The sequence below is a fragment of the Vollenhovia emeryi genome, unplaced genomic scaffold (assembly GCF_000949405.1).
Source record: "Vollenhovia emeryi isolate VEMERY1.0 unplaced genomic scaffold, V.emery_V1.0 DF939348.1, whole genome shotgun sequence".
In the NCBI taxonomy this organism is placed as follows: Eukaryota; Metazoa; Arthropoda; class Insecta; order Hymenoptera; family Formicidae; genus Vollenhovia; species Vollenhovia emeryi.
In genome coordinates this window covers 58,248-81,813 of record NW_011967018.1, presented here as the reverse complement: position 1 = coordinate 81,813, position 23,566 = coordinate 58,248, and the positions used below count along the sequence as shown (strand labels likewise).

The 23,566-nt window shown below is 35.1% G+C and overlaps 1 protein-coding gene across 2 annotated transcripts; it reads left to right on the top strand.

Moving 5' to 3' along the window:
• Positions 1-299: 299 nt before the first annotated feature.
• LOC105558390 (titin) lies at positions 300-23,341 on the top strand. 2 transcript variants are annotated; one of them, XM_012006045.1, is made up of 37 exons: positions 300-471; positions 1,523-1,570; positions 1,667-1,861; positions 3,943-4,065; positions 4,240-4,418; positions 4,507-4,754; positions 4,866-5,122; positions 5,267-5,458; positions 5,598-5,780; positions 5,932-6,540; positions 6,648-6,824; positions 7,041-7,224; positions 7,299-7,426; positions 7,521-7,970; positions 8,051-8,417; positions 8,510-8,928; positions 8,995-9,376; positions 9,468-9,770; positions 9,856-10,022; positions 10,090-10,374; positions 10,444-10,624; positions 10,699-10,910; positions 11,017-11,301; positions 12,008-12,182; positions 13,741-14,081; positions 14,214-14,442; positions 14,574-14,771; positions 14,860-15,063; positions 15,198-15,361; positions 15,496-18,351; positions 18,565-18,754; positions 19,545-20,246; positions 20,511-20,696; positions 20,970-21,485; positions 21,987-22,084; positions 22,192-22,372; positions 22,546-23,341. In XM_012006045.1, the coding sequence occupies exons 3-37, from the start codon at positions 1,676-1,678 to the stop codon at positions 22,656-22,658; spliced, it is 11,670 nt and encodes a 3,889-aa protein (XP_011861435.1). In that variant the 5' UTR covers positions 300-471; positions 1,523-1,570; positions 1,667-1,675; the 3' UTR covers positions 22,659-23,341. The 2 variants fall into 2 exon arrangements, with proteins under 2 accessions (XP_011861435.1, XP_011861436.1); XM_012006046.1 differs by lacking the exon at positions 300-471 and adding an exon at positions 798-864 and having other exon boundaries at positions 1,520-1,570; positions 10,696-10,910.
• The last annotated feature ends 225 nt before the right edge of the window (positions 23,342-23,566 follow it).

Genomic DNA, 23,566 nt, shown 5'->3' with positions numbered 1-23,566 from the left:
GTTTGATATAATTATGTTCTGATATATATTGTTCTCACAGATTTTGTTGAGTGTGTATTGCATGTGATGCATTTGTTATTTTTATACGTAATGGTTAAGAAAAATGATAATGCTTAACGGAAAGTCCATTTGAGATATACCGGGTGATGATTTACTACACCCAACGACCTTCTTTCGTTTTACGACTGAGAATTCTACTTTCGTTCGACGCTGTTGCGCTGCGCGACTCTGCTCTGTAGACTGTGCTCGACGAGCGCGACGAGAAGGTGAGCGGGAGGCAGCCGGCCGGAGGCTAACCGGAGGCCCGGAGGCCGTGCCGCGCTGCTATGCCGGTTCAGTCTTGGTTCGGCTGGTTACTGCAACCGATCGGCTGGTGACGTGATACACTCGTGACATGTGTCACGCGAGTGTTACTGTCGTTGTTGTCGTCATTATTACTACTAACGCCGCTTAGACGCGAATCGAATTTAGGTGATTGTTATACCGTGCCAAGTAAAAATCATGTATCGAAAAAAACATTTTTATAAAAGTATAATTTAATACATCGCAAATATCGAAAATGTCGGAAATCTGCAACTTATTGGAGAACGAAAAAAAAAGCAAATAAAGCAAGAAAGTTCTTTCCGTCTTTTTAACTTAAACTACCTAAGAAAATGAAAACCTGTTAAACATATCCATTAAATTATAAATAGATACTTAATTCATAATTATGCATTTATTGTCGAAATGCCACGAATTTATACTAATTGTCAGGCATTTATATTTTATAATCGAGGCATTTCTTTAAAGAGTTAGTCAAACTATGTGCTTATAATTGAGCGATCCTCTAACGTAATAAAGAGAAATGAAACTTGTCCAATAAAGGTACATATATAAAAAAATATTTGATCGCAACATTGATTGATTCTTTCACCGGATCATCTTCGGTTACACATGGTTTTCACCGTGATGTACTCGTGGTTGAAAGAACGCTACCAGTCAGTCCGGTTTTATTCTACCATTTGTTCGTCTCTGTAGATGACGTCACCGTACAAAGATATCTACATAAAGTATTAATATGTTATATCTCAAACAGAAAATGGATAGTTTAATATACAAGCAAACATTTGTTAAATCCATTGTGACTAAATTAACAAATTGTTGAAATTATTTATTTCTTCTTTCCTCGCGTAAAAAAACTTGCTGACAGAAGAAGGTTTTACGAGATGTATCTTTAGTTTGGCTGTCGCATCACGGACGCAATCAATTTCAATCGCACATTCAATTTTCGTACCAACACCTTTGGCCAAGTGCCAAAAATAACATCAACCAGATGAGACAATCGCGCCAACTGGAGATTAAATATATGTGTATTTCTGTAAAATCTTTGAGAATATCGATGAGCTGGATGTTTATTGTGTCGTGTTTTAGATCGACGTACGTCACCGTAATATATTTAGCACCAGGCATTGAAATCACTGTGTTCGGTCAAAACGTACGATATCGTTATAACGCCGCGTAACACTCTCTTAATTTTCAGCAGCTATATTGTCAACTATATTGCTCAGTTTGTAGCGTATATCAATATTCAGTGAGTATTTCACCACGTAATTGTATCGCGAGTACAATTCGGAGTCAGTCCAATCTACTAACACAGATCTGAAACATTTTAATTATGGCACAAAAGATAAAATTAATGATGATGGTGGATGGTCCTGACTCGATGGAGGCACACGTGCATCCCGAAGGATCTGTTGAAATGAATTCAGGAATAGTGATGCAAAGAGACGAGGATACGCCGCAAATCATCTCACCAACTACTACTATAAGTACTATAGCTGTGCAAAGCGGAGACACGCGTGTAGTAATCGCTTTACTTCAAGTAAGAAACATACGTTGATAATATAATTTATATTTCTTTAGCGTTACAGTTTCGTTCCGTCAACACAAGTAATTTCAATTAATTTTATTTAAAAATTTCGGAAGAGATTATCTGAAAGTATTTCTGAAAGGGAAATAATTGTAGTAAAGAATAATATTCAATTGCTATTTCATATATGACACTATGGTGTAGATATTTCGGGATTCAGTCGCTTCGGTCTATAGCTATTTCCGAGTCCTCTCGAAACCGTAAGCGTTTTAGGTATCCGCTGAGCAAAACGAGTCTCCCGAAACTCCACGAAGGATAAATATAACCGCTGGGTACAGTAACTTCCATTACACACCACCATGATCAGATAAACCTATCTTACATTCGTTACGTTGGATTCTCACGTATTTAGGATCACGATCACAATCCATGCAAATTACTTAATTGTTAAGCCTTCCGTTTCTAATTACAAATTTAAATCTTTGTTACTTTAAATGATTTTTTAAGAGAAGACGGCTGGAAAATAAAGCAAATATTATTTAACGTGTAAAATTAAATATTTAATATCTATACGATTTGAAAGACAAGAAATATATATAAATTTATACATATACATTTTTATTCTAATATAAATTATCAATTTAAATTATACTAAACTGTATAACGGATCTTGCAAAACTAATTGATAAGTAGATTGGGTAAACGGTGAACTCGTATCGAACTAAGAGAGATCTCTCGTGGCATGAATCCGCACACTCTCGTATAATCTAACAAACCGGTATTATATATATATGTGCAAGACGGCTCGAGGCAGCCTGGACCCAACCCGGCCCGGCTCAGTGGCGGATGAGTGGCATGATTCTTCCTTTTACCGTACCTTCGCCTATATTGTACCTACAATTTAACGATAGTACTTTTATGTTCGAAATAAGAGAAAAAATGTTAAGTAGGGATTCTTAAACAAACGTGGAGAGAGACATATCTTTACGACGCAATTACTAATATTGCCAAGCATGAGAATTTACTTTTGTATTGCTCGTTGTTATGTCGCGTTTATTGGATAATCTTTTACAAATAACATCTAATAAGAAAATAAAATAATTAACCCGATTAATTTATCATTTAAGCATTCAAACAATCTCCTCTACTAGAAATTATATTGAGTTTTCATCTTTTACCTAGTCGCCAGTTGTCCAATCTAATTTTAAACATATGCCAAATATAGCCGTGTTTGATCACCTGAGTTATTTCTCAACGCATAAAGTTTTTCTTCGTGTATACATATACACGTGAGTTTATGTTCAGTTTGAGCTGTTGACCAAGACTCGCTTTCGCTCTGACTGTACAATCACATTTCATTTCTTATGATGCATACAATGTAAAAATATTTCTTAAATTTTAAACAAATATGTCAAACATTCGCTAATTGTATTTTATAAGCTATTCCAATATATCTTGAAAAAAATTGTCATGAAATACTATATCTTTTTTACACGTCTGAGAAGAAAGAAATAATTTTATCGCTCGAGTGGCGATATATACCAGAAGAGAGAATTGGTCAATCCAAACGTAGTTATTCGGCAGTATGCCAAAGATGAAAATGGAAACATATCTTGCTCCTTTCTGCGGCCCAACCTCACGAGGTCGATGAACTCTGGAGGGCCGATTTCTGTCTATGCAATCACTTTTTATTTTTCATCTCTTTTTTTTTAATAAAGAAGTGTTGAAGGAAAAAGATCTCTGTTCTGAATCTGACTAGCGACATTGTATATATAAGTTATTGTTAGATAATTTTAAAATTTATTTCAAAATGAAAACAATCTTTATTTTGCGGCGTAAAGGAATAAGCATTTTTTAATATTTTCTTTGTTACTTATGGTATTCTATATTTTATTTTGTATATAATATTATAATTATTTAAAATATTGGATGCAATATTTCACAAATTAGGAAAATAATTCCACAAAGAATTTGTAAAAATGATTCCACGCGATTATTTAATAATATTCAATTTAGCTGTGCTGTATTATTTATCGACTGTCGGAAGATATTTGGTATTATTGCTGCACTTAACTGCTACTGTTTTTATGTAGAGCGGTGAATGGCTAAAGCTGAAAATACTCGAGCTACAACCAGAATTAACGAAACTTGGTGCTTCCGTAAAAGAAGCCACGGAACTCTCAAATGCACACGATCAAGTGTTACTTCGATTACAGGTAAAGTTTAATGTATTAACGTACAAAAATTTAAATTACATAAAACTTTTATTAAACATAATTAAATATTATACATTGCTTAACATATCCTCCCCTCCCTCTCTCTCTCTCTGTCTCTCTCTCTCTTTCTCTCTACCTCTCACCCTCTGTTAATTAAAACTTTATCATAATCAGAACAAACAAAGCCCGGTGGAAGAGTTATTGCGACAAGCTGATCATTTAATCGCGACTCAGAGACCAAGAGCAGAAGTGTACACTGCCATGGCGGAGACATTAGGTCAGGCATGGCGTGATGTAAATCAACTTTTAGAACGTCGTAAGGAAATACTCGACCAAAACGTATTATTTCAATGGTATAATGTGCAATAATTAATTAATCACATATAATTTGTACTGTAAATAAAAATTCTTTAAGAAAATAGATTATATTTTTTTAAATAGTCGCGCGGCAGAATGTAGAGAAAGGATGGAAGCGTTGGAAATGGCGTGTAACGACACGTTACTACCGATCGAGATAGAAGCAGTAAAGAGCTTTTTATCGAAAATTCAAGATCTTCGAAAAGATATGTTGGAATCATTGATGGGTGCGTTGCGAGAGGGTAAAAGTTTGCTGGATGGACTCAAGGAATTGGTAAACGAAGGCACTTTGGATTCTAGGCCGGATACAATTAAAGCTGAAGCTAATCATGGTATGTTTATGTTTAAAATGTATATTCAATATATGTAATTATTTGTTCATCAATTTAACCAGCTTGCTGTCATAGAATTAAGATTTCTGATATAATATCATACTTCTATAGCTGTGTTGCGAGTTGAAAAATGGCTGGAAGAACTTCACGATAGAAGGCGGCTGATCGAGACATCTTTTCGTAGCAGAAAAACTCAATTGGAGCAATGTCTCGCTCTCGCACTACTTGCAACCGATCTTCGCGATCTCGAAGAAATTCTCAATGACAGAATCACTGCATTGGAGGGCAGTTGCGATCAATTGGGAGATTCCGTATCTAGCGTGGAGCTGCTTCTTTTTGAATTAAAAAAGTTGCAAGTCGAAGCAAAGGTATCCGAAAAAATCAATTTAGCTAATATCATGAGAAATAACTAGATATGATCTACTCGTTTCTGGTCCTTGATATATGTACTATACAAAGTAATACTCTATAAAAAAAACTCAACTTCTGTTTTATTTTAAATATTTTTCTAGGAGTTTCAAGATAGGGCTATTAAAATAACTAAATCGACCGAACGATTAGTGTCATCGGGACACTTTGCAGGCGAACAAGCGACCGAACAGGCATACGCGATTCTTAGCACCGCTGCCGATTATATCAACGACTTAGATCAATACAATATATTGTTGAATAGGGCAATAGCCTTTTTCGATTATGCACAATCGGTGAGTGTTTCCAAGTTTTTTACTCGTCTATAGTGGACTAATGAGTGAAATAATATAACGTTTCATAAATTAATTCAGTCGCGTATAATGATCTATTTGAATTTAAATGCTAATATTAGTCAATGCAATTACAAATCAGGCTATCACAAAACTGGACCAGCTGGAAATTCAGTTGATGACAACGGAGTATCCTCCTTATTCAGCACGACTGGCACGTTTTCATGCGCAAACAGTGGCTACGATAGAAGACATAACTTCAAGGCCATTGTCAGAAGGATATACGCTTCTAGATATCACGGGAAAAGAAGTATCTGGTGCCGAGGTTAGTTCAATCGATTAATCAATCAATCGTATTTATCATTGTGTGTTAAGTTAAAGTTAGGCTGTTATCATTACTAAGTACATATAAATTATAAATCTGTTTATCAATTTTGAATTATATGCCATAAAATATATATGTATATTATGTTCAGGGTGTAAGGAATACTATAGAAAAATTGGAGAATCGCAAATTTTGTTTGATGGAACGATGTACAGCTCATAAAGAAGAAAATGTGGAGGTTTCGAGAATACTTGCTGCATTTTCAGATAAGCATGACGCATTACAAGCTTGGCTAACTAATACCGCCAAAGCCTTTCTTCAAAAGCATCACGATATGGGCAGCGATCTGGCAATGGCACGTGATTTTCGCCAAGTTCATTGTCAATTGCTAGCTGAATTGAAAAGTAAAAGCGAGGAGGTAGATCATTTAGAATTGGAAATTATTCCAATCATAGAACGCCTGGACGAAATACAGAAATACGAATTACAATTAAAAATAAAGAATCTTGAAGACGAATGGACGAAAACAAAGATTACAATGGTAAAAAGAATTGATTTGGGGACTATTTATGTACAGTTTCATGAAATTGTGGAACAATTGACTCATGAAACAGACTCTATCGATAATGAATTGAAAAAGCATGAAGCTGTGTTAAATGAGCCTAGGTTTAATGAACTAGAAAAGAAATGGAAATCTTTTGAGTCACTTTATAAAAAACTTGATAATCAGGCGAAAGTATTTCTCAATGAAACGAGCAAAGTAAGTAGCTTATAAAGTGTTTCTTTCATTTAAAAAATCTAATGTTATTATTTTAAAAAACTATAAGGTATTATACAAAACTTTGGCATCCATATTTTTCTTTGTAGATTGATGACTGTTACCTCGGTATATCGCAAGCTTGTCTGTGTGTTGAGACTCTCTTGGAAAAGTTTGCTAATCGACAACTGGTTTTGCTAGAGTCAAGAGAAAAATGGCAGACTGCTATCCAAATAACGAGACAAAAGCGAATAGAATGTGAGCAAAAAGTACAAGAAAGTACAAGGGTAGGATTTCTTATTTATGTTATCAAATTTTGTACTGTTTTTTTACAAGTCCCTTTTATGACGTTTATTTATGTAGCATCCGTTTTTAATTTGTTCTGTAAAATAATTTTTTAAAGCAAGATAAGAAAAGGAGTATAGAAAAATGTTCGTAAAAGTACTTGTATTATTTGTTATTCTTTTATTAATTCTTGTTATTAACGATTTATTCTATTACAGACATTAGAGTGGATTACAAAACTTGAGGCAACACTGTATCCAATGATAATAACACGATCTTCCAGAATAGTTGATATTTTGGATAATTTGGAAGATGTGAGAAAACGAATCATACTTGAATTGAACAAAGCTCTTCAGGAATTGGATGTTCGAATCAAAAGTATTCAAGTATTTGTCGAAAGAGGTAACTAGGACATATTTGTGCGATATATCGCATTTACTAAGGCATATTACATAAAATTTTTTTTATTAAATTAGGTGAAACTAAAGTAGCCGAGCAAATCTCAGAGAGACTCGTGCAAATGCATGAAAAGATGAATACTATCGTCAAAGATTACGAAATATTGTTAGAATCTTTAATTTCTATCTTTAAGAATCTAGAGAAGGTAAGACAAAGTTTCAAATACGTTGAACGCAATACTACACTATTTATTATACACGTGTCTTGAAATATGTAAATTGTTCTTTGCTACTTTTAAGATCGAGCGTAAAATTGAAGAAGCAAAGCAAGAAACTGAATATGCATCAAGTTCTACCAAGCTGATTGATGTGGATGGTTCTTTAAATAAACTTGATATAATAAAAACATTTATTGCGGAATCTTTACGGCGAGCACGTACAAAATCTGAAGCAGTAATTAACAATATTAAACTACAGGAACCGCCAGAATCAGCAATACAAGATATTGAGAAACTAAAACGTACAATAGACTCCATGAGTGTCAAATTTGAATCGTTCCAAACCGAAACGTCAAGCCATCTTGAAAAACATCGACGTCTTTGCATTTTTAGAGAGGATCTCGAAAAGATTAATTCGGATCTACGTGAATTGCATGAACAGCTAAAGAATATGGACGGAAAAATTGGTGACAATTTATCAGTATCGAAAGCGACACTAGCTGCTTTCGAACAGTTTGAACAAACAATAATGGTAAGTAATATTATTAAATTAATCGTACAGTGATAAAATTAAGAAATAATTTTTATATTAATTTATATATTTGCCGCTAGATTTTGGAAGAGAGAATTGAGACCTTTGTAAAAAAGACAGAAGGAACAATTGTTCCATTAACTCCACAAGTGACGGATGAAATTTTATCTCTGCGAAACAGATGGGATCATCTGATGAAATATGTTAGGGATACCAAGAAGAGAATGAATTTAAGTATTGACTATTTCGTACTCTTGGAAGAAGCTAAACAGTGGTTTAGGGAAGGTAGTAAACTTTTAGTAATTGTTGCACGTAAGGCAACAACTGTAAAAGTCTCTGAAGAAGCCACTGATTTACTGCGAGAGATTGATACTTATGTAAAGCCTGGCGAAGAGCAGCAGGAAAGGAGAATTGAGAAGCTGAAACAATTATCGACAATAGTTTTCGGTAAAAGCAGTATCATATTTTTTATACAAAAGAGTGTACCAAACGAGCAAAAGAAGTATAAAAAAGATCTGTTTTGTAATATACTGTTTTAGGTACAGACAGACTTCCGCAATTCAATGAAGTGGTAGTAGAGAATCGGCAAATGCTAGACTCCTTTGTAGTCATTTCTTCCGAGTTGCGTACTTTGAGTCAAAATTTACAGAATGCCGAAGATCTCCGAGAGAAATTGCAAATTGAGAAGCTAGAAGCAGATAAAAAACTGCAAGCTGCTAAAATAGAAATGGCTGCGGCGGAAGCTGCAAAGATGGAAGCAGAAAATGCGAAGAAGCTTGCAGAACAGCTTGCCGCTGAAGCTTTAGACAAAGCTGCGATAGAAGTGAAAAGATTAAAAGAGGAAGAAGCACGAAAAATTCCCGTTTCTCACTCTGTCTCCGCCCAAACTGATGAGACCATAATTGAAGAAACAATTACTTCGGCCGTGACGACGAAAGAAATTCATATTCTCCAACAGGTACTTTATAAACGACGTATTTCAATCATTAATTTTACAATTGTAAAATGTTTGTTATCCTTATAGACAGAAGTCGAGAAAAGTGTTCCGGTTATACGAAAGGAAACTAGTCCACCAAGAGAGTCGGTATCCGAGGAGAAACAAGCACAAACGGACAAAATTGCTTCATTGGCTCCAGAATTCACAATTCCTTTACGTGATGCGATGGTTCAAGAAGGCAAAGAGTTCAGTTTAGAATGCCACTTAATTGGTCAGCCAATACCAGAAATAATATGGTACAAAGATGGAATATCAATTTTGAATAATCCAGACTATTTGACAACTTATGCAAACGGTGTTTGTACTTTAAAAATAGAAGAGACATTTGCTGAGGATTCTGCTAAATACACTTGTCGTGCATTTAATATTCTTGGCTCTGTCGAAACATCGGCCACTCTCACTATCAAAGGTAATTTCATTTATACGAGAATTTCGTTAAGATAATTTTTTACATACACCACTGTTCGACTGTTTAAGTTAAATATTTTGAAATTTTGTAGAAACTATAACGGAAGAACAACCAAGTGCCCCCGTTTTCGTGAAAGAATTGCAGCCTTCTTTTGCGAGGGAAGGATGTTGTCATAAATTAGAGTGCACTGTTAAAGGAAATCCTCTACCAACGGTACAATGGTACAAAAATGATATCAACATTGATAATTCTCCGGACTACGTTATTACTTTTAATAATGGAGAAGCTATTTTAAAGTTTGATGAAGTTTTCTTGGAAGATAAAGCTTCGTATACCTGTAAAGCAACAAATCAATGGGGTCAGTCATCTACTACCACTTTTCTGGACGTGAAACGTAAGTCCCGTTGTGACATTGGTACTGGTAATGGATACATTAAAAACGTGCTTCCTTTTTATGTACGTATAAATATTAATTTCAGCCGCCCAAATTTCCGCAAAGAAACCATATTTTGTGGTACCATTATCAAATATTATGGTCAGGGCAGGGCAGGAAGTAAAATTGGAATGCGAAGCTAACGGAGATCCAGTTCTCGAATTAATATGGACTCACGATGGGAAGCCGTTTGAAGAAAGCAAACATCACAAAGTAAGATAAAATGGCATTAATGTTTTGATATATTTAACGTAACGTAATCATTTGTATGCTTATTCAGATTCAAACGAACGGTGCTCAAACATGTTTGATCATTGCGGAAGCTTTCCCGAAAGATGCCGGATCTTATACAGTGACTGCCAGTAATGAAATCGGAAAAGCCACCTCAACTTGTACCGTTTTTGTGAAAGAACGTTCGCTTCATGAGACCAGCGAATCTGATTTTATTTGTAGCGACACAAAACCAATAACCCCGAAATTTCAGTTACCTTTGCAAGATCTTAAAATTCAAGAAGGACAATCGGCTAGGCTAGATTGTGTGATTGTAGGTCAACCTGAACCGGAGGTAAATTTTATCTCTTCCCAAATTTTTCATCTTTATAATTTCTTTTTCTATCAGCTTTGTGACTTTTAGGTAATTTGGTACCACGATGAACAACCGGTAAAAGAATCATCAGATTTCCAATTACTCTTCCAAGGTGATCGGTGTTCATTAGTTATTCATGAAGCTTTCTTGGATGACGCCGGTGTTTACAAAGTAGTTGCTATTAATTCTGGTGGCGAAGCATCTAGTCAGTGTACATTAACAATTATGCGTATGTATAATTATTCCTTAAAAAATTCAATATTTTATGTTTATACATAATATTTTTTCTATAATTTATAGCAGCACCTCGCACCTTAAATGTAATCGATCGAGTGGAGAAACAGGAAGGAACTCTTGCCAGTGGTTCCGTGCCAAAGTTTGTGAAACTTCCTACGGACTTGCTAGTGGCTGAAAGCGAAAATGCAATTTTCGAATGTGCTGTAATTGGAGAACCTAAGCCTGATTTGAAATGGTATTCGGACGACGGCGAAATGATCCAAGATGGAAGAATTTTGGTAAGTATTATATGTATATTTGTATTTGGCACAAATTATATTTCATATAATGGTTACTGAAATAACGATAATATATTTTTGGTAAAATTGCTTTACAATGTAATAGATTGGAGAAAGAAAAGATGGAACGGCCTTTTTACAAATTTCATCAACGATAAAGGAAGATAAAGGCAATTACGTGGCGAAAGCCATAAACACACATGGTGAGGCAAAAGCTTTCGCTAGATTGGTTGTAAAGTCACTCGGTGATTTTAAGAGAAACGAAGAATTTATACAGATGGAAGAAAAATTGATTCAACCAACATTCAAAGAAAAGTTTCAGGACAGAAAAGTACTGGAAGGAGTTTCAACAAAATTCGAATGCATTGCCACTGGTAAACCTTCTCCTAAGGTAAATTTAATACAATATAAAAATTTTTCTCGAAAATTACATACCTTGTATTATATTCTCGTGTACAATGAAGCGAATCTTCACATTCTCTTTAAAAGTAAGCTATATTATACTTACTTTTATAAGTCCTAACAGAGTTAAACAAATTTGTAGACATAAAATCTTGTTAATTTGTAAACTATGATGATAATATTATAATATTATGTTCATTCTTTACTAAATAAGTTTTATAAATATATTGTTTCATACAAAAACCATTCAATGAAGTTACAGTAAAAATATCACTTGAGTTGTGATTCTTGAAATCTTAGCGTTTTAAAATTTGCATTGGTCACGTAAACAACGTCTAGATGAGAGGTTGGCCGGCCTGTCAAGACGGGTAAAAGTAATTTTGTGCCCGACGAGTTATATTTAAACGCGAACAATATACTTCATGTGAAAAGCTCGATTGCAGTCGCGCCGCGGAGCATAAGATGGAACTTTCGATGCGGCGCGAAGCACTGTGATCTTGTCACAGAGGTACCCATGTACTTGTTAACAACTTTTTCGTCTCCGAAACTGTAAATTGTCAAGTATAACGGGAATGTAATATACTTTTTTTTACCAATACACACACACGAACACACACACACACATACATTCAATGTACTTTATTTCTATTCGATTAATTGATAATGGATTTTATTATTAAGATTTTTTTTTATAGATTCAGTGGTTCTTTAATGGACGAACGGTTCACGGGAAAGATTTTCTAGTTTCCGTTAGTGGAGATCGACAAGTTTTGACAATTCCTGTGGTTGGAGACGCACATGTCGGTACTATCTCTTGTATAGCGGAGAACACGGCTGGTAGAGCAGTTTGTAGTGCTAAAATAGAAATTGGTAAGTTAATATCATTTAAACATTTTATTTTGTATTTTGTTTGCTTTTTTTAACAACTCTTTTATAACATTGCAATAATAGAGCTATTTTATTTCTTTATTTTCTTCCGTAAAATGCTGGAAATAATATTAGAAAGTGCAACGGTGTCACAAGTTATTAATACTCGCGTTACCCAGACCGATGTGGCTCATTCAAAATTCCCAGTCGACGATAGATAAAATAACCATTCGATGAGACACAGAATCGGAAAAAACATATACGTATAATACTAGCTGTTACGTTGAAATTTAATAACATCATTTTTGCTTTAAATTATAAATGATTTTGATTTGTTATTGCTAAGTATGGATGATACTACCTTCATATGTTTATAGTGTGACCTGAATATATAAATTTACAACATGAACCCCCCCCCCCCTCTCTCTCTCTCTCGTCCCGTGTACAAAATATGAAATTATCAAGTAATATAAAAATCAAAAGTATCTAGAATCACGTTTTACAAAGGAAAAATTTAAGAATACTTTGAAGACGAGTCATTCTTTATTGTCTTCTTTGCTCATCTCGCCTTCTTTCATTTTCTACAGAAATCGTGTTATTTTTATCGATACAAATACTCAGCGCACAGTCTGGTCTCTTGAAAAAAATAGAAATAAATTTTTGTAGCAATCTTGTCAATATTTACTTTATCAAATAATTTTTCTTATTTGCATACATCTTTAGAATTTATATGATTGTCGATATAAAAATTAATCTATTTATTAAATCTTAGAAAATATTACAGTTTATATCAATATAAAATTAGAATATTTTATTCAGCTGTTTATACATTTAAAAATAAATTTTTTTAAAAACTGCGAAATAATCTAATGATGGTCTCTGAATTTATTAATTTATTTCTTATTAATAAGTGAGAAAAACTAAAATATAAGTAACGATATGAAAAAAGTCTAAAATGATATCGTTTATCGGATGTCGAACATAATACGTGCGCATCATTAAAGAGTATAGAATGACAACGATAAATTGGGTCTTGGGTTATATATTGCAGCCGAGTGCTCGATTCACCTATTACTAGGTGAACGATACTATTTCTGTCGTGGATCGGAGGCAAAGTATTTCGTTACTTCGCTGGGTGCATTTCGACCGTGCGGTTGGTACGCTCCAGAACTCTTGATTTCTTGATCTCTTACATTTACAAAGTGAATATTATGTTAATTAAAAATAAAACATAATCTACTGTATAATTACGTGGAAATAATTCAGTTATTCTCATAACATAATTTTTTTATTTAATAATCACTGTTTAAATAATTTAATCGGATAGAATATATAAGAAACACTAAAATAAATATTATAATTATAATATTCATAATAGTATATTGGTTTATAAAAAGAGAAACTTTTAATGACGTAAAAGAATTGTTATATAGTGTCGTCTCATATTTTTCATAATTCTCAACCGCAATGTTGCCTATAGATCTCTCAAAGTATATTTTATTATCATTCATACATCGGAGGAATGTAATCACTTTATTGACATAACTGGATTAATTTACAGATAGTGGATCAGTGAGGCCGGCTGCAAGTGAAGTCAAGGAAGTGTTCGAGTTAGTTCCATATTTTCCTGCAGGCACTATGCATCCTGCAAGCAGCAGCGATAAACACATTTCAAGAGAGAAAACATATGACGAAGGTGGCGGTGAAAGTCAAGTGCTAACCAAAATGTCATCGACTGTCACACATTCTTCAACAATGTCCACGAAAAAGGAATTTTCATCATCTACTATGACTTCGACTTTGTCACAATCTGGACACGAACCTATCAGCGTTAGCACCAAAACAACTGTGCAAAGTTCCGAACAGTCCACTTCAGAAAACGGAGCACCACCTGTCGTACAGGTAAATATACTTAATACATCTGTTTTGTATAGCATTTTGTGAAAATAATAACTTGTGCTCATTTTATTTTTGCATCGAGTACTCATGAACGCATATAAGCACATTGATCAATTAAAAATATTAATTTTACAGTCTCAAAAAATCGAGGAGTATGAAAAGATCATACAAGAGCAACCTGGCGAGATGAGACAAGAGAAAACCGTTCTCGTGTCTGAAGAAACGGAAGGTGTAAAACGCGATGTTAAGACAAGTCAAGTTCAAAAACCATCTAGGAAACTGATAGCACCAAGATTCATTTCACCTATTACAGGAATGATCGTCGATCAAGGAGCTGATGTAGTTCTCGAAGGTATCGTTGACGGTGAGTGTGTGCTGTATAGTGTATGCGCCTCACATATAAATCATATAATTTACATTTATAGAGTATGACATTTTGTCAATATATTTACGGTTATCTTTTTCATTGTTTCGTCTGCTTTTAATTTATTTCAGGTTTTCCGCAACCGACGATTCTATGGTCAAAGAACGGTCAGGAGCTGACATTGAAGGATAATATAAAAACTAGTTACGCTCACAATCACGTCAAATTGGAACTGAGGAATGTCAATGTGAAAGATGCTGGACGTTATACCTGTAAAGTGAGCAATGATGTTGGAAGTGCTAGTAGCACGGCTGACTTGGTCGTTAAAAGTAAATGGCATATAAATTAACGGAGTAAAAATTGTACATAGAATTTAAACAATGTGTAAGAGAATTCACTATTGATGTATAATTTTAGAAACAATATTTCCACCTGTTTTCGGCAAGCGCCTTAAGGCCCAAGTAATAAAGAAAGGTGATCGTGTTATTATGGAGGTAGAAATTACTGGTATTCCTGAGCCTACGGTCAGTTGGTATAAAAACGATATGCCGATCAATGAGCAACCACCAAGATTGAAAATTATTCAACAAGGAAATTGCTACACGCTGTTCATAGACAAAGGTATATTTTTTATTACATATTCTCATCACGGCTAAATAAATTTGAACCACTGCTCTTTTATTTTCTAATTATTCGTGACAGTTAAAGAATTAATTTTATTAATCTATTATGTATCTACACTTATATAATTATAGTCAGAGAAGAAGATGCTGGCAAATACATGGTACGAGCGACGAACGCTGGTGGCGAGGCGCAGAGTATCGCTGATATCGCGGTTTTTGAACCAAAGCCTGATACTATGGTCGAGGTGCATAAAACTGTCACTTACGAAAATATTCAGGATAAAAGTGTCGTCCAGGTAACTTATCTTTTTTAATAAATAAGCTTTATAATATTTCTATAATGATAGTAATATGAAGCAATGGAATACAATTTAACGTTCTGAATATTTACTGCGTCTATATATTTGTAAAATTATATACTTGTACTTAGTCTGAGGGAAAAAGAGAGGAGATGGCATCAAGTATTTCAACGAGCGAACAAACACCAACGACAGCGATCGCGTTTGTCGGATTGAAGCCTGCAACATTGGCCTCGACTACAATCGACATGGTGCAAAAGATCGACGAACCGGAAATACAAGCTAGTAAATCGGAAACGATTTCATCTATAATCGAATCCCATGAAACCAAAACGAAGTCAGAACAAATGTTCCATATGAAATTGGAACATAAAACTCCATCCATTGTGGAGTCCGCGCCTCGAATCGAACAAACGATTACGACAAAGGAAGTCGACCGTGACAAAAAAGATGTCACGAAGCCGTTAATACAAACGGAAGAAAGATCAACGATCGATAATGAAAACGTAGAGACTTCTACGATTGCAAAAAAAGATGCATTGAGTTTCTTCGAATCTATTACGAAGGAAAGTGAGATAATGCCAAAAGGGCCAAAGGAAATGATTAAGCTGACGGAAGATGGGCAAACTCAGGAAGCGACGGTTGGAAAATTAACAAAAAATTATGAACGAGTATCCGTTTATCAAGAAGCGAAGAAACCGGAAGCAAAACTGTCAGGGTTTCAGACAACAAAGAAGGCTGCCCAGGATATTTTTACCAAGTTAGAACAAGGTTCGTCGTCTCGCGGAGTGGATAATAAACTATTTGAATTTCCATACGAGAGTCCTAGACTGCCCTCAACGGAGATACAAAAGACTGCAGAGGAAAGAATAACTTCCGGTACGTCTATTTCGCAAATTCAGACGAGGAGTTCTGAAACGATGATGAAAAGTTTTGATCTAGTGCCGGAACCACCTCCTGAGATATGCTACATGCCAAAACCAGAAGAGATGAAAAAAAAACGACCTGAAGTATTTGTCAAGGCAAAACAGCTTCAGGAATCTTTTGATAAGACACTCTCTCCTATAGATGCTCCAGTCGGAGGTGTAAAGATCTTTCCTACGTCTACTCCAAAGGCACCAGAACCTTTTAAAGCCGCCGAACCTATTCTAACATGTACAATACCGCCGCCATTTGAACTCGAGAAGAAAGAAACATTTGAAAAGACATGCGTAAAGAAAGATGCATACGAGAAAAAGGAAAGCAAATATTTCAAAGAGGAAAAGATGGAACCATCAAAATGCACTTCGACATCGATTTTGAGAAGTACTTCTCCTGTTATCAGACCGTGGTCTTCATCATCGGATGTAGAAACCAAATCGCACGTGTCTACAGACTTATCGGAATATAGATGTCATTCAGCTGCTTCTAGTCATCAGGAAATTTTGAGATCTACATCACCGAAACCATCTATAGATGCACTGACGATGGAAAAATCTTGGGCGAAAAAATACGTAGATTCAAATAGAAAATCGTGGCCACCACAAACTCAAGCGATCCAAAAGTACGATTGGAATATTCCTGTTGATGAATACAAGAGCTCTTCGAGAGAATTTGAGCAAAAGATTGAGGAAACACCGCAAGGTGGAATAAAGAAGATTAGTACGGAATCGTCTGCCAATGTAGAAAAACGCTCGTGGTCCAGCAAAGAAAAATTCACTGAAAAGATAACGGAAGCATCTCCACCTACGTTTAAATTAGGTCCGATAATCTATAACGCCGAAACGATTAAAGTCGACCATACTGTAAATACTGTGCAAGAGAAGGCTTTGTTCGAAAAATACATAACTGAATGCAACATGGAAAAAGCTGAAACAATACAGAAAATGGAAGATTTCAGCTCGAAACGTTGGGCAGAAGACAAAGAGTTGAAGGCACCTAGTTTGGTAAAGAAGGTTGAGCCAACCACGAAATCGCTTGTGATACCACATCGTCCTATGGAGACAAAAGTGGACTCGATCGTTCTCGAGCCAGGATCTCCTCCAGAAATTGGATATATTCCACCACCCGTTGCAAAAGAAAAAACTGCATTGGAGTATACGAAAATAGAAAAAAGAGTAGAGGAACCACCCGTACTTCCACCGAAAGATGTACGTATTACACCGCCCCCCGTCCCAACTAAAAAACCTATTAAACTCTCAACACCAGTTCCATCAAGGTTCATTAAGGGCTCCTTTAGTCACGAAAGTGATTACGAGTCTGATTTCGACAACCGTCTGAAAGCAAAATGGAGACCTTACGAGAGCGATAGCGAAGAGCCGCATTATCGAAGAGTCAAGGCACCTGTTCCGAAACAACCAAGGCCGAGGTCCACCGAACCTGAGCCACTCCCGCCTTCAAAATTCGAGACTCCTTCACAATTTCCAGGGCTATCCAAATCACTCGTTGCTACAGAATCTTCCGAAAAAGCAGCAAGAAAAATCACATTTAAACGACACGAGCGAGAATTCAAACAACAACAACAACAACAGCAGCAGCAGCAGCAGCAGCAGCAAAGTCCGATTTCTTTAAAACCCGGTTCTCCACCTATTTACGTACAGCCGAGCACGAAGAGTTCAGCGCCGAAATCTCCTATTAAAAAACCGGAATCTCCAAAGTTTAAAACAAAAGTTTTTCAACAAGAAAGCGGTTATATGGCGGATACCGACGAGCCATTCCAGCAGAAGGCTTCATCCATGACGATGCAAAAATTTGTTGGAAAACGCGACGGTCCCTCGACAATGGTTCACACGGAGAGTCGTACCACGTGCACTGAAAGCCGAACAAAGTCTTTTGAAAGTCACAGTTACAAAAGTGATCATTTGCGAAAAGAAGAGACTTCCTTTGTCTCACCAACTGTTTGTAGTGCACCGGCGACTCCCAAAACCGTTCACCAACAACGCAGCTCGTTGGAGAAGAGCTATGCATCATCAACCAGCAGTGACCTGCGTAGATCCGAATCCATGAAGGTTCGAGATTTGATGCGTGTCTGTGTGCTATTTCAAATGTTATTTTTTTCATGCTTGCCTAAGAAATTGATTAATAAGTATTGTGAAATATTTTGTAGATTTTAATATGTCTTTTAACTATCGGATTTTATTAAGAAATATGTGTATGCTATTTGTTGCGGTTTGCAGCGTTATATATACATTAAATCAGAAGTCTTCACAAAATGTTTGCAGGAGACGGGATATTCCATAAACCAGTTGCATAGAAAATTGGAACCAGCGGAAAAAGTTTTGTCCACCTCTCCAGGTCCTTCAAAATTAATGAAGGGTGACTTTCGCGAGAGCGACTATGAGAGCGACTATGATGGTAAAACATCGTTAAGCCACACCGTTAGCTCCACAAAGTTTAGTGCTGCTGATTTAGGTATTACTTATTAAATTTAACATTTCAATTGGAATATTTAATGTACTATGTAATATTACTTTTTTAATTAACGTAACATTGTGTGACTCACATATATATATATATGTATATATATATATATATAAACAGTGAATTATTTGTTATATCAGGATATAACATATTACAAAAAATAAAACTATTTTGTTATAAATATAGCAAATAATCCAGAAATGAACCTATAATTAACGATAGTAATGAATGCATACATACGACCGCTGTTTAATCCTGATTACATTATAACTTTGCTGATTTTAAATAGAAAATAATCAGAGGCTAAATTTTTAATTAATAAATGTTTTATCTTATTTTATTTTTCAACTAATACAGTCTTTCTTGCAAACTTTATACAAGCATAAGTTCTCTTATCTAGCTTTGCATGCCATTTCTTTCATTTTAAAGTGATTATTAAGTTTCGTCTTTTCATCATCGCTGTCGCTTATTTCTGTCTTTCGCTATCTCATTATAATCGGTTTTGTCATCATAAGGTCGAGAAAAGTCCGAGATACTGTCGATATTATATTTATGGAAGTGACATTCAAAATTAATGTAAGACTGAATATTGAGATCGAAACTCATCAAATTTTGATTATTTGGACTTTAATAAGATCTGCTTGATATGTAAAACCGATCTTTCTCTCTTTCTCTCTCTCTCTACTATTTTATCAGTAGTCTCCCTTAATTTTTCTTGTGCTCTTTTATCGAGCTGTCAGAAGAAATTTGAATAAAGATTACACGGGCAAACTTTTCATAGGAAAATCAACAGAACCGATCTTGCCTCGCAAGCAACATACAGTAGTAGTACCAGCAAAACCAAAAACGGTTCTCCTACCTGGCTCTCCACCGGAACTCGCTTATGCGCCACCCCAATCGCAACAACAATTTTACGAAGCACATACAGGCGTACCATTTACAAACGCGATGGGCACAGAGATGAAAAAAACCGTGAGGATGGACGAGTCAACGGAGAATGCTAGAAGGATTGTTACTGTTGAGCAAACAAGCCGAGTAATTAAGTTTGGTGACACACCTGCCCAAAAACAACAAACGACTAATTACTATGTTCCTAAACCGAGAAAATTTGTGCAAGGGCAATTTCGGGAATCTGATTACGAGAGCGATGTAGATTCAAGTAGAATTCGACCGAAATGGACTCCAGCGGATAGTGACACCGAGGAACCATATTACCGAAGAGTTCAACCACCTACAGGAAGAAGTGTGAGATCTTTGAGTGCACCAGTTAGGCAGACACACATCGCATCACCGATGGAGTTTGACACCAGTCCTCCGACAACGTCATTGACGCAGATTCGCAGAGAAGATATGGACGAAAAGATCAATTTTCAAAAGTACCAACAGCGTACAACTTCCGGAAAGACCGACAACGTTTTACAGCCTGGTGCACCGCCTGAATACGGATTTATCTCGAGAAGCGGCGTAAAAAGAGCAGCAGGCCGTAAGAGCAACATCAATACCACATAACATTTTCACGATATGTTCTTAAATAAAAGTATAGCTATATTTTTTATTTGCGACAATCGTAAAGAAATGGTACTCACAATTATCGACCAATATTTATTCTTATAAGTTATTCTTTATTCTGTTGGATATATAATTATTGGATATATAGAAATTTTCTTACACTATAATTTCTCTTTTTTTCTTATTTGAAAAACAAATAAATTCTTGTTCTTAATATAAAGCTCTGAAATCTTCACAGACATCGCGTCGCGTCATATGAGTGATATGACGAGCAGTTTTAAATCTAAAACCGAAAAGTTTGTGAGCGATATCCAATCGGATTTGAGACAGGGTAAACCGATTTTGAAGCATCCTAATGACTCCAAGGTAACCGATACTGACGAGCCAAGAACTTATAGAGAAGAATCGCGAGTCACCGAACACGGTAATATTAATATTATCTTCATTTCGTTAGTCTAAAAGATAGGTTTGACTCGTTGTAATCGCGTGAGATTCGATGCTTTAAATACGTTATATACAATTGATATAAAAATACAACACGCGCGTTCACACACGTTTACATATACGTATTTAACACATAAGTTTAAGATCTGCCTGCAATTTAACAATGAGCGTAGAATATATCGCATGAATAAGTTTGTAATAAATAAATTACATTGATGTAATGTAAGCATATAATGCTGATTGGCGCAAACAGGAACAAAACAAATTGATCCGGATACTGGACTTATATACTTCAAGTACGATTTTGGCTATGAATTCGGTATCGTTTTGCCTGGCGAAGGTAAAAAAACGGTTGAGAGCAGCAAGAAGAGCATTCAAGGACAGAGACGTTCCAGCGATATAGAAGTACCTATAATTCACGAGTTTACTGAAAAGAAGGCGAATGGTTATATGAAGAAAGGCACATTTTTAAACCGGCAGAGCAAGATTGGAAATAAATTCGGAAACTCAAAAACTGTTAAATGGGAGCCAACATCAGAGAGCGAGTTTTCTGAAACTGAAGACACAAAGAATCTGAATAAAAAGCAATCGAATAAGAGAGACATAGAATGCTCAATGACACCTCCAAGTCTTGTCATACCTAGCTCTATGTCACCATCAAGATGGGATCGTACAACGCCCAGTCCGCTTTCTCTTAGTCCAAGCCTGCCAAGCCTCTCTCCGAGACAGAGTAGCGCTACTGGACCACCTAGCAATGTGGATTCTGCAGGTACATACCTGCCATCGAGAACGCGCGTTGCCTTTATTAAATTTTTCTTGCAGCACTTTTTATCTTGCTTTGCTTTGATCGATTTTGCATATTATTGTGTTATAATAATATTATTGCAACGTACCTAAAATTGTTTCTTTCTATTTAGTAAACAATCTCTCGTTACTTTGGAATAGTTACAATAGCTTCTATTGTAATTTGCATTAAGACTGCACTCTTGCTTTTCTCGTGCTCGGATCTTTCTCAAGATTCTTCTAACAAATTTACAATATCATAAGATATATTGCTTTAAAATTAGATGCTTCGTACATTTATGTATTCTGACACATTATTCATTTATTCATTTCTTTAGGTCCTAACAACTTACTACATATTGGCTATTATGCTATTGTATCAGATTGTGCACGAATCACTTTGTAATGTCTAAATTGTGCTATCGTCATATGATATTAATAGTATTTTTTCATTAAAGTCTCATTGAAATCTCATTGAAAATCATAGGTTCACCGTGGCCAATTAGCAATGGAGTATCATCGAGTAAGGAAGTAATTCAGCCTTATCTCGAAATACTACCGAAGAAGGCTCCTACATTCATTACGGTAATAATATTAAATTAATAACATTAATCGAGTAAAGTACTTATTATTAACTGTAGAATTCTGTTTAAAAATCGCGCTAAAAAAAGAAATTTTGATCATTATTGCAGCCGCTAAAAGATATCGCGGTAGTAAGCGGACAACCAGCTAGATTTGAATGTATTGTTCAGGCTGAACCACAGCCCAATATCCTTTGGTCAAAAGATCATAGAATCGTCGAAAATTCTAAGAGCCATGAAGTCCAATATAGAAATGGTGTTTGTCGCCTTACCATAACGAGAGCTTTACCCGGTATGATATATACAAGTGGTACTCCATTGTCTTTTTTTCATTAGTTCTTTAATATTTACTGTACTAATTTATTTGTGCATTTTTACAAAACTGTTCTAATACATTATAATTGTATTCAAATACAGAAGAAGATAATAATTTGGTCAGATAATTATGTACATTTTCTTATGTAGAGGACGCTGGGACTTATGTGTGTACGGCAACGAATAGTTTAGGTTCTACCGTAACTTCTGCCAATTTGGAGGTTCCAGGTAATAGACGATCTATATATGCTCCTACTTCGTAAGGATCTGGTGAGAAAAGGAACAAACAACCGAACGGAATAAATGGCAAAGGTGGTGGAATATTTAATTTTTAACTTCGGTCTGCTAATGCCGGAGACTTGCATCGTGTCGTATTATTTGAGTATAACTTATCCAGGCTACAAACTAATATGGTGAAGGAAATAATGATATATAATACTCGATATACCTATTGTAGTTTCTATGCGAGAAAAGATTCTGGCAAATTTTTGAAGGATTGAAAATGAGCAAATAATTCGATGTCAAAATGCTTCTTCTATATAGCTTGCTTCTTGCCGGGGATAAACAATAATTTTTATCGCGATATAAAGAAATTAAAATAAGTGCTACTAATCATGCCAAAAGATAGAGCAAAAGTCGGATAGCTTTGTCTCAATGAGCATAATTATTTCTATTATATTTTCTTGTAATGTTCTCAAAATAATGTTTTGACTAAAGCTAGTCAACTAAACTAGTCAATAAAACACAAATAGCGAAAGAAATAAGAAACGCAAAGACTTTTTCATCAAACGACATATAAAATACTTTAGTTGTGCCATTGGATAAATTAATACAAATTTTTTGTATACTTTATTTGTTTTCTGTTTAACATCTCATCTGTTTTAAATATTGTGAATTTTTAATATTATTCTTTTAAACATTATACTTTCTAAATGTTATATTTTCTAAAATATTGTATTTTCGATTTATCTTTAAGTGTACTAATTATATTTATTCCTAACACTTATTGATTAGAATTACAAATTTTTTTCTCCAAATTAGCCTTGCCGAAGATGACAATTGAAAATAAAACATTTCATAAAATAGAAAATAAAAGCAACTTCTTATTTCAATCTAACGATTAATATCATTTTAATTACTCTATTTATGCATCATGTGTGCATCGTTGAAA

Bases quoted from the DNA above. Each gene is read 5' to 3' on its own strand.
- LOC105558390 (XM_012006046.1), top strand. From the start codon at position 1,676: ATGATGATGGTGGATGGTCCTGACTCGATGGAGGCACACGTGCATCCC. The intron at 4,066-4,239 runs GTAAAGTTTAAT...TATCATAATCAG, and splicing joins AAGTGTTACTTCGATTACAG to AACAAACAAAGCCCGGTGGA. The intron at 11,302-12,007 runs GTAAATTTAATA...TTTTTTTTATAG, and splicing joins CTGGTAAACCTTCTCCTAAG to ATTCAGTGGTTCTTTAATGG.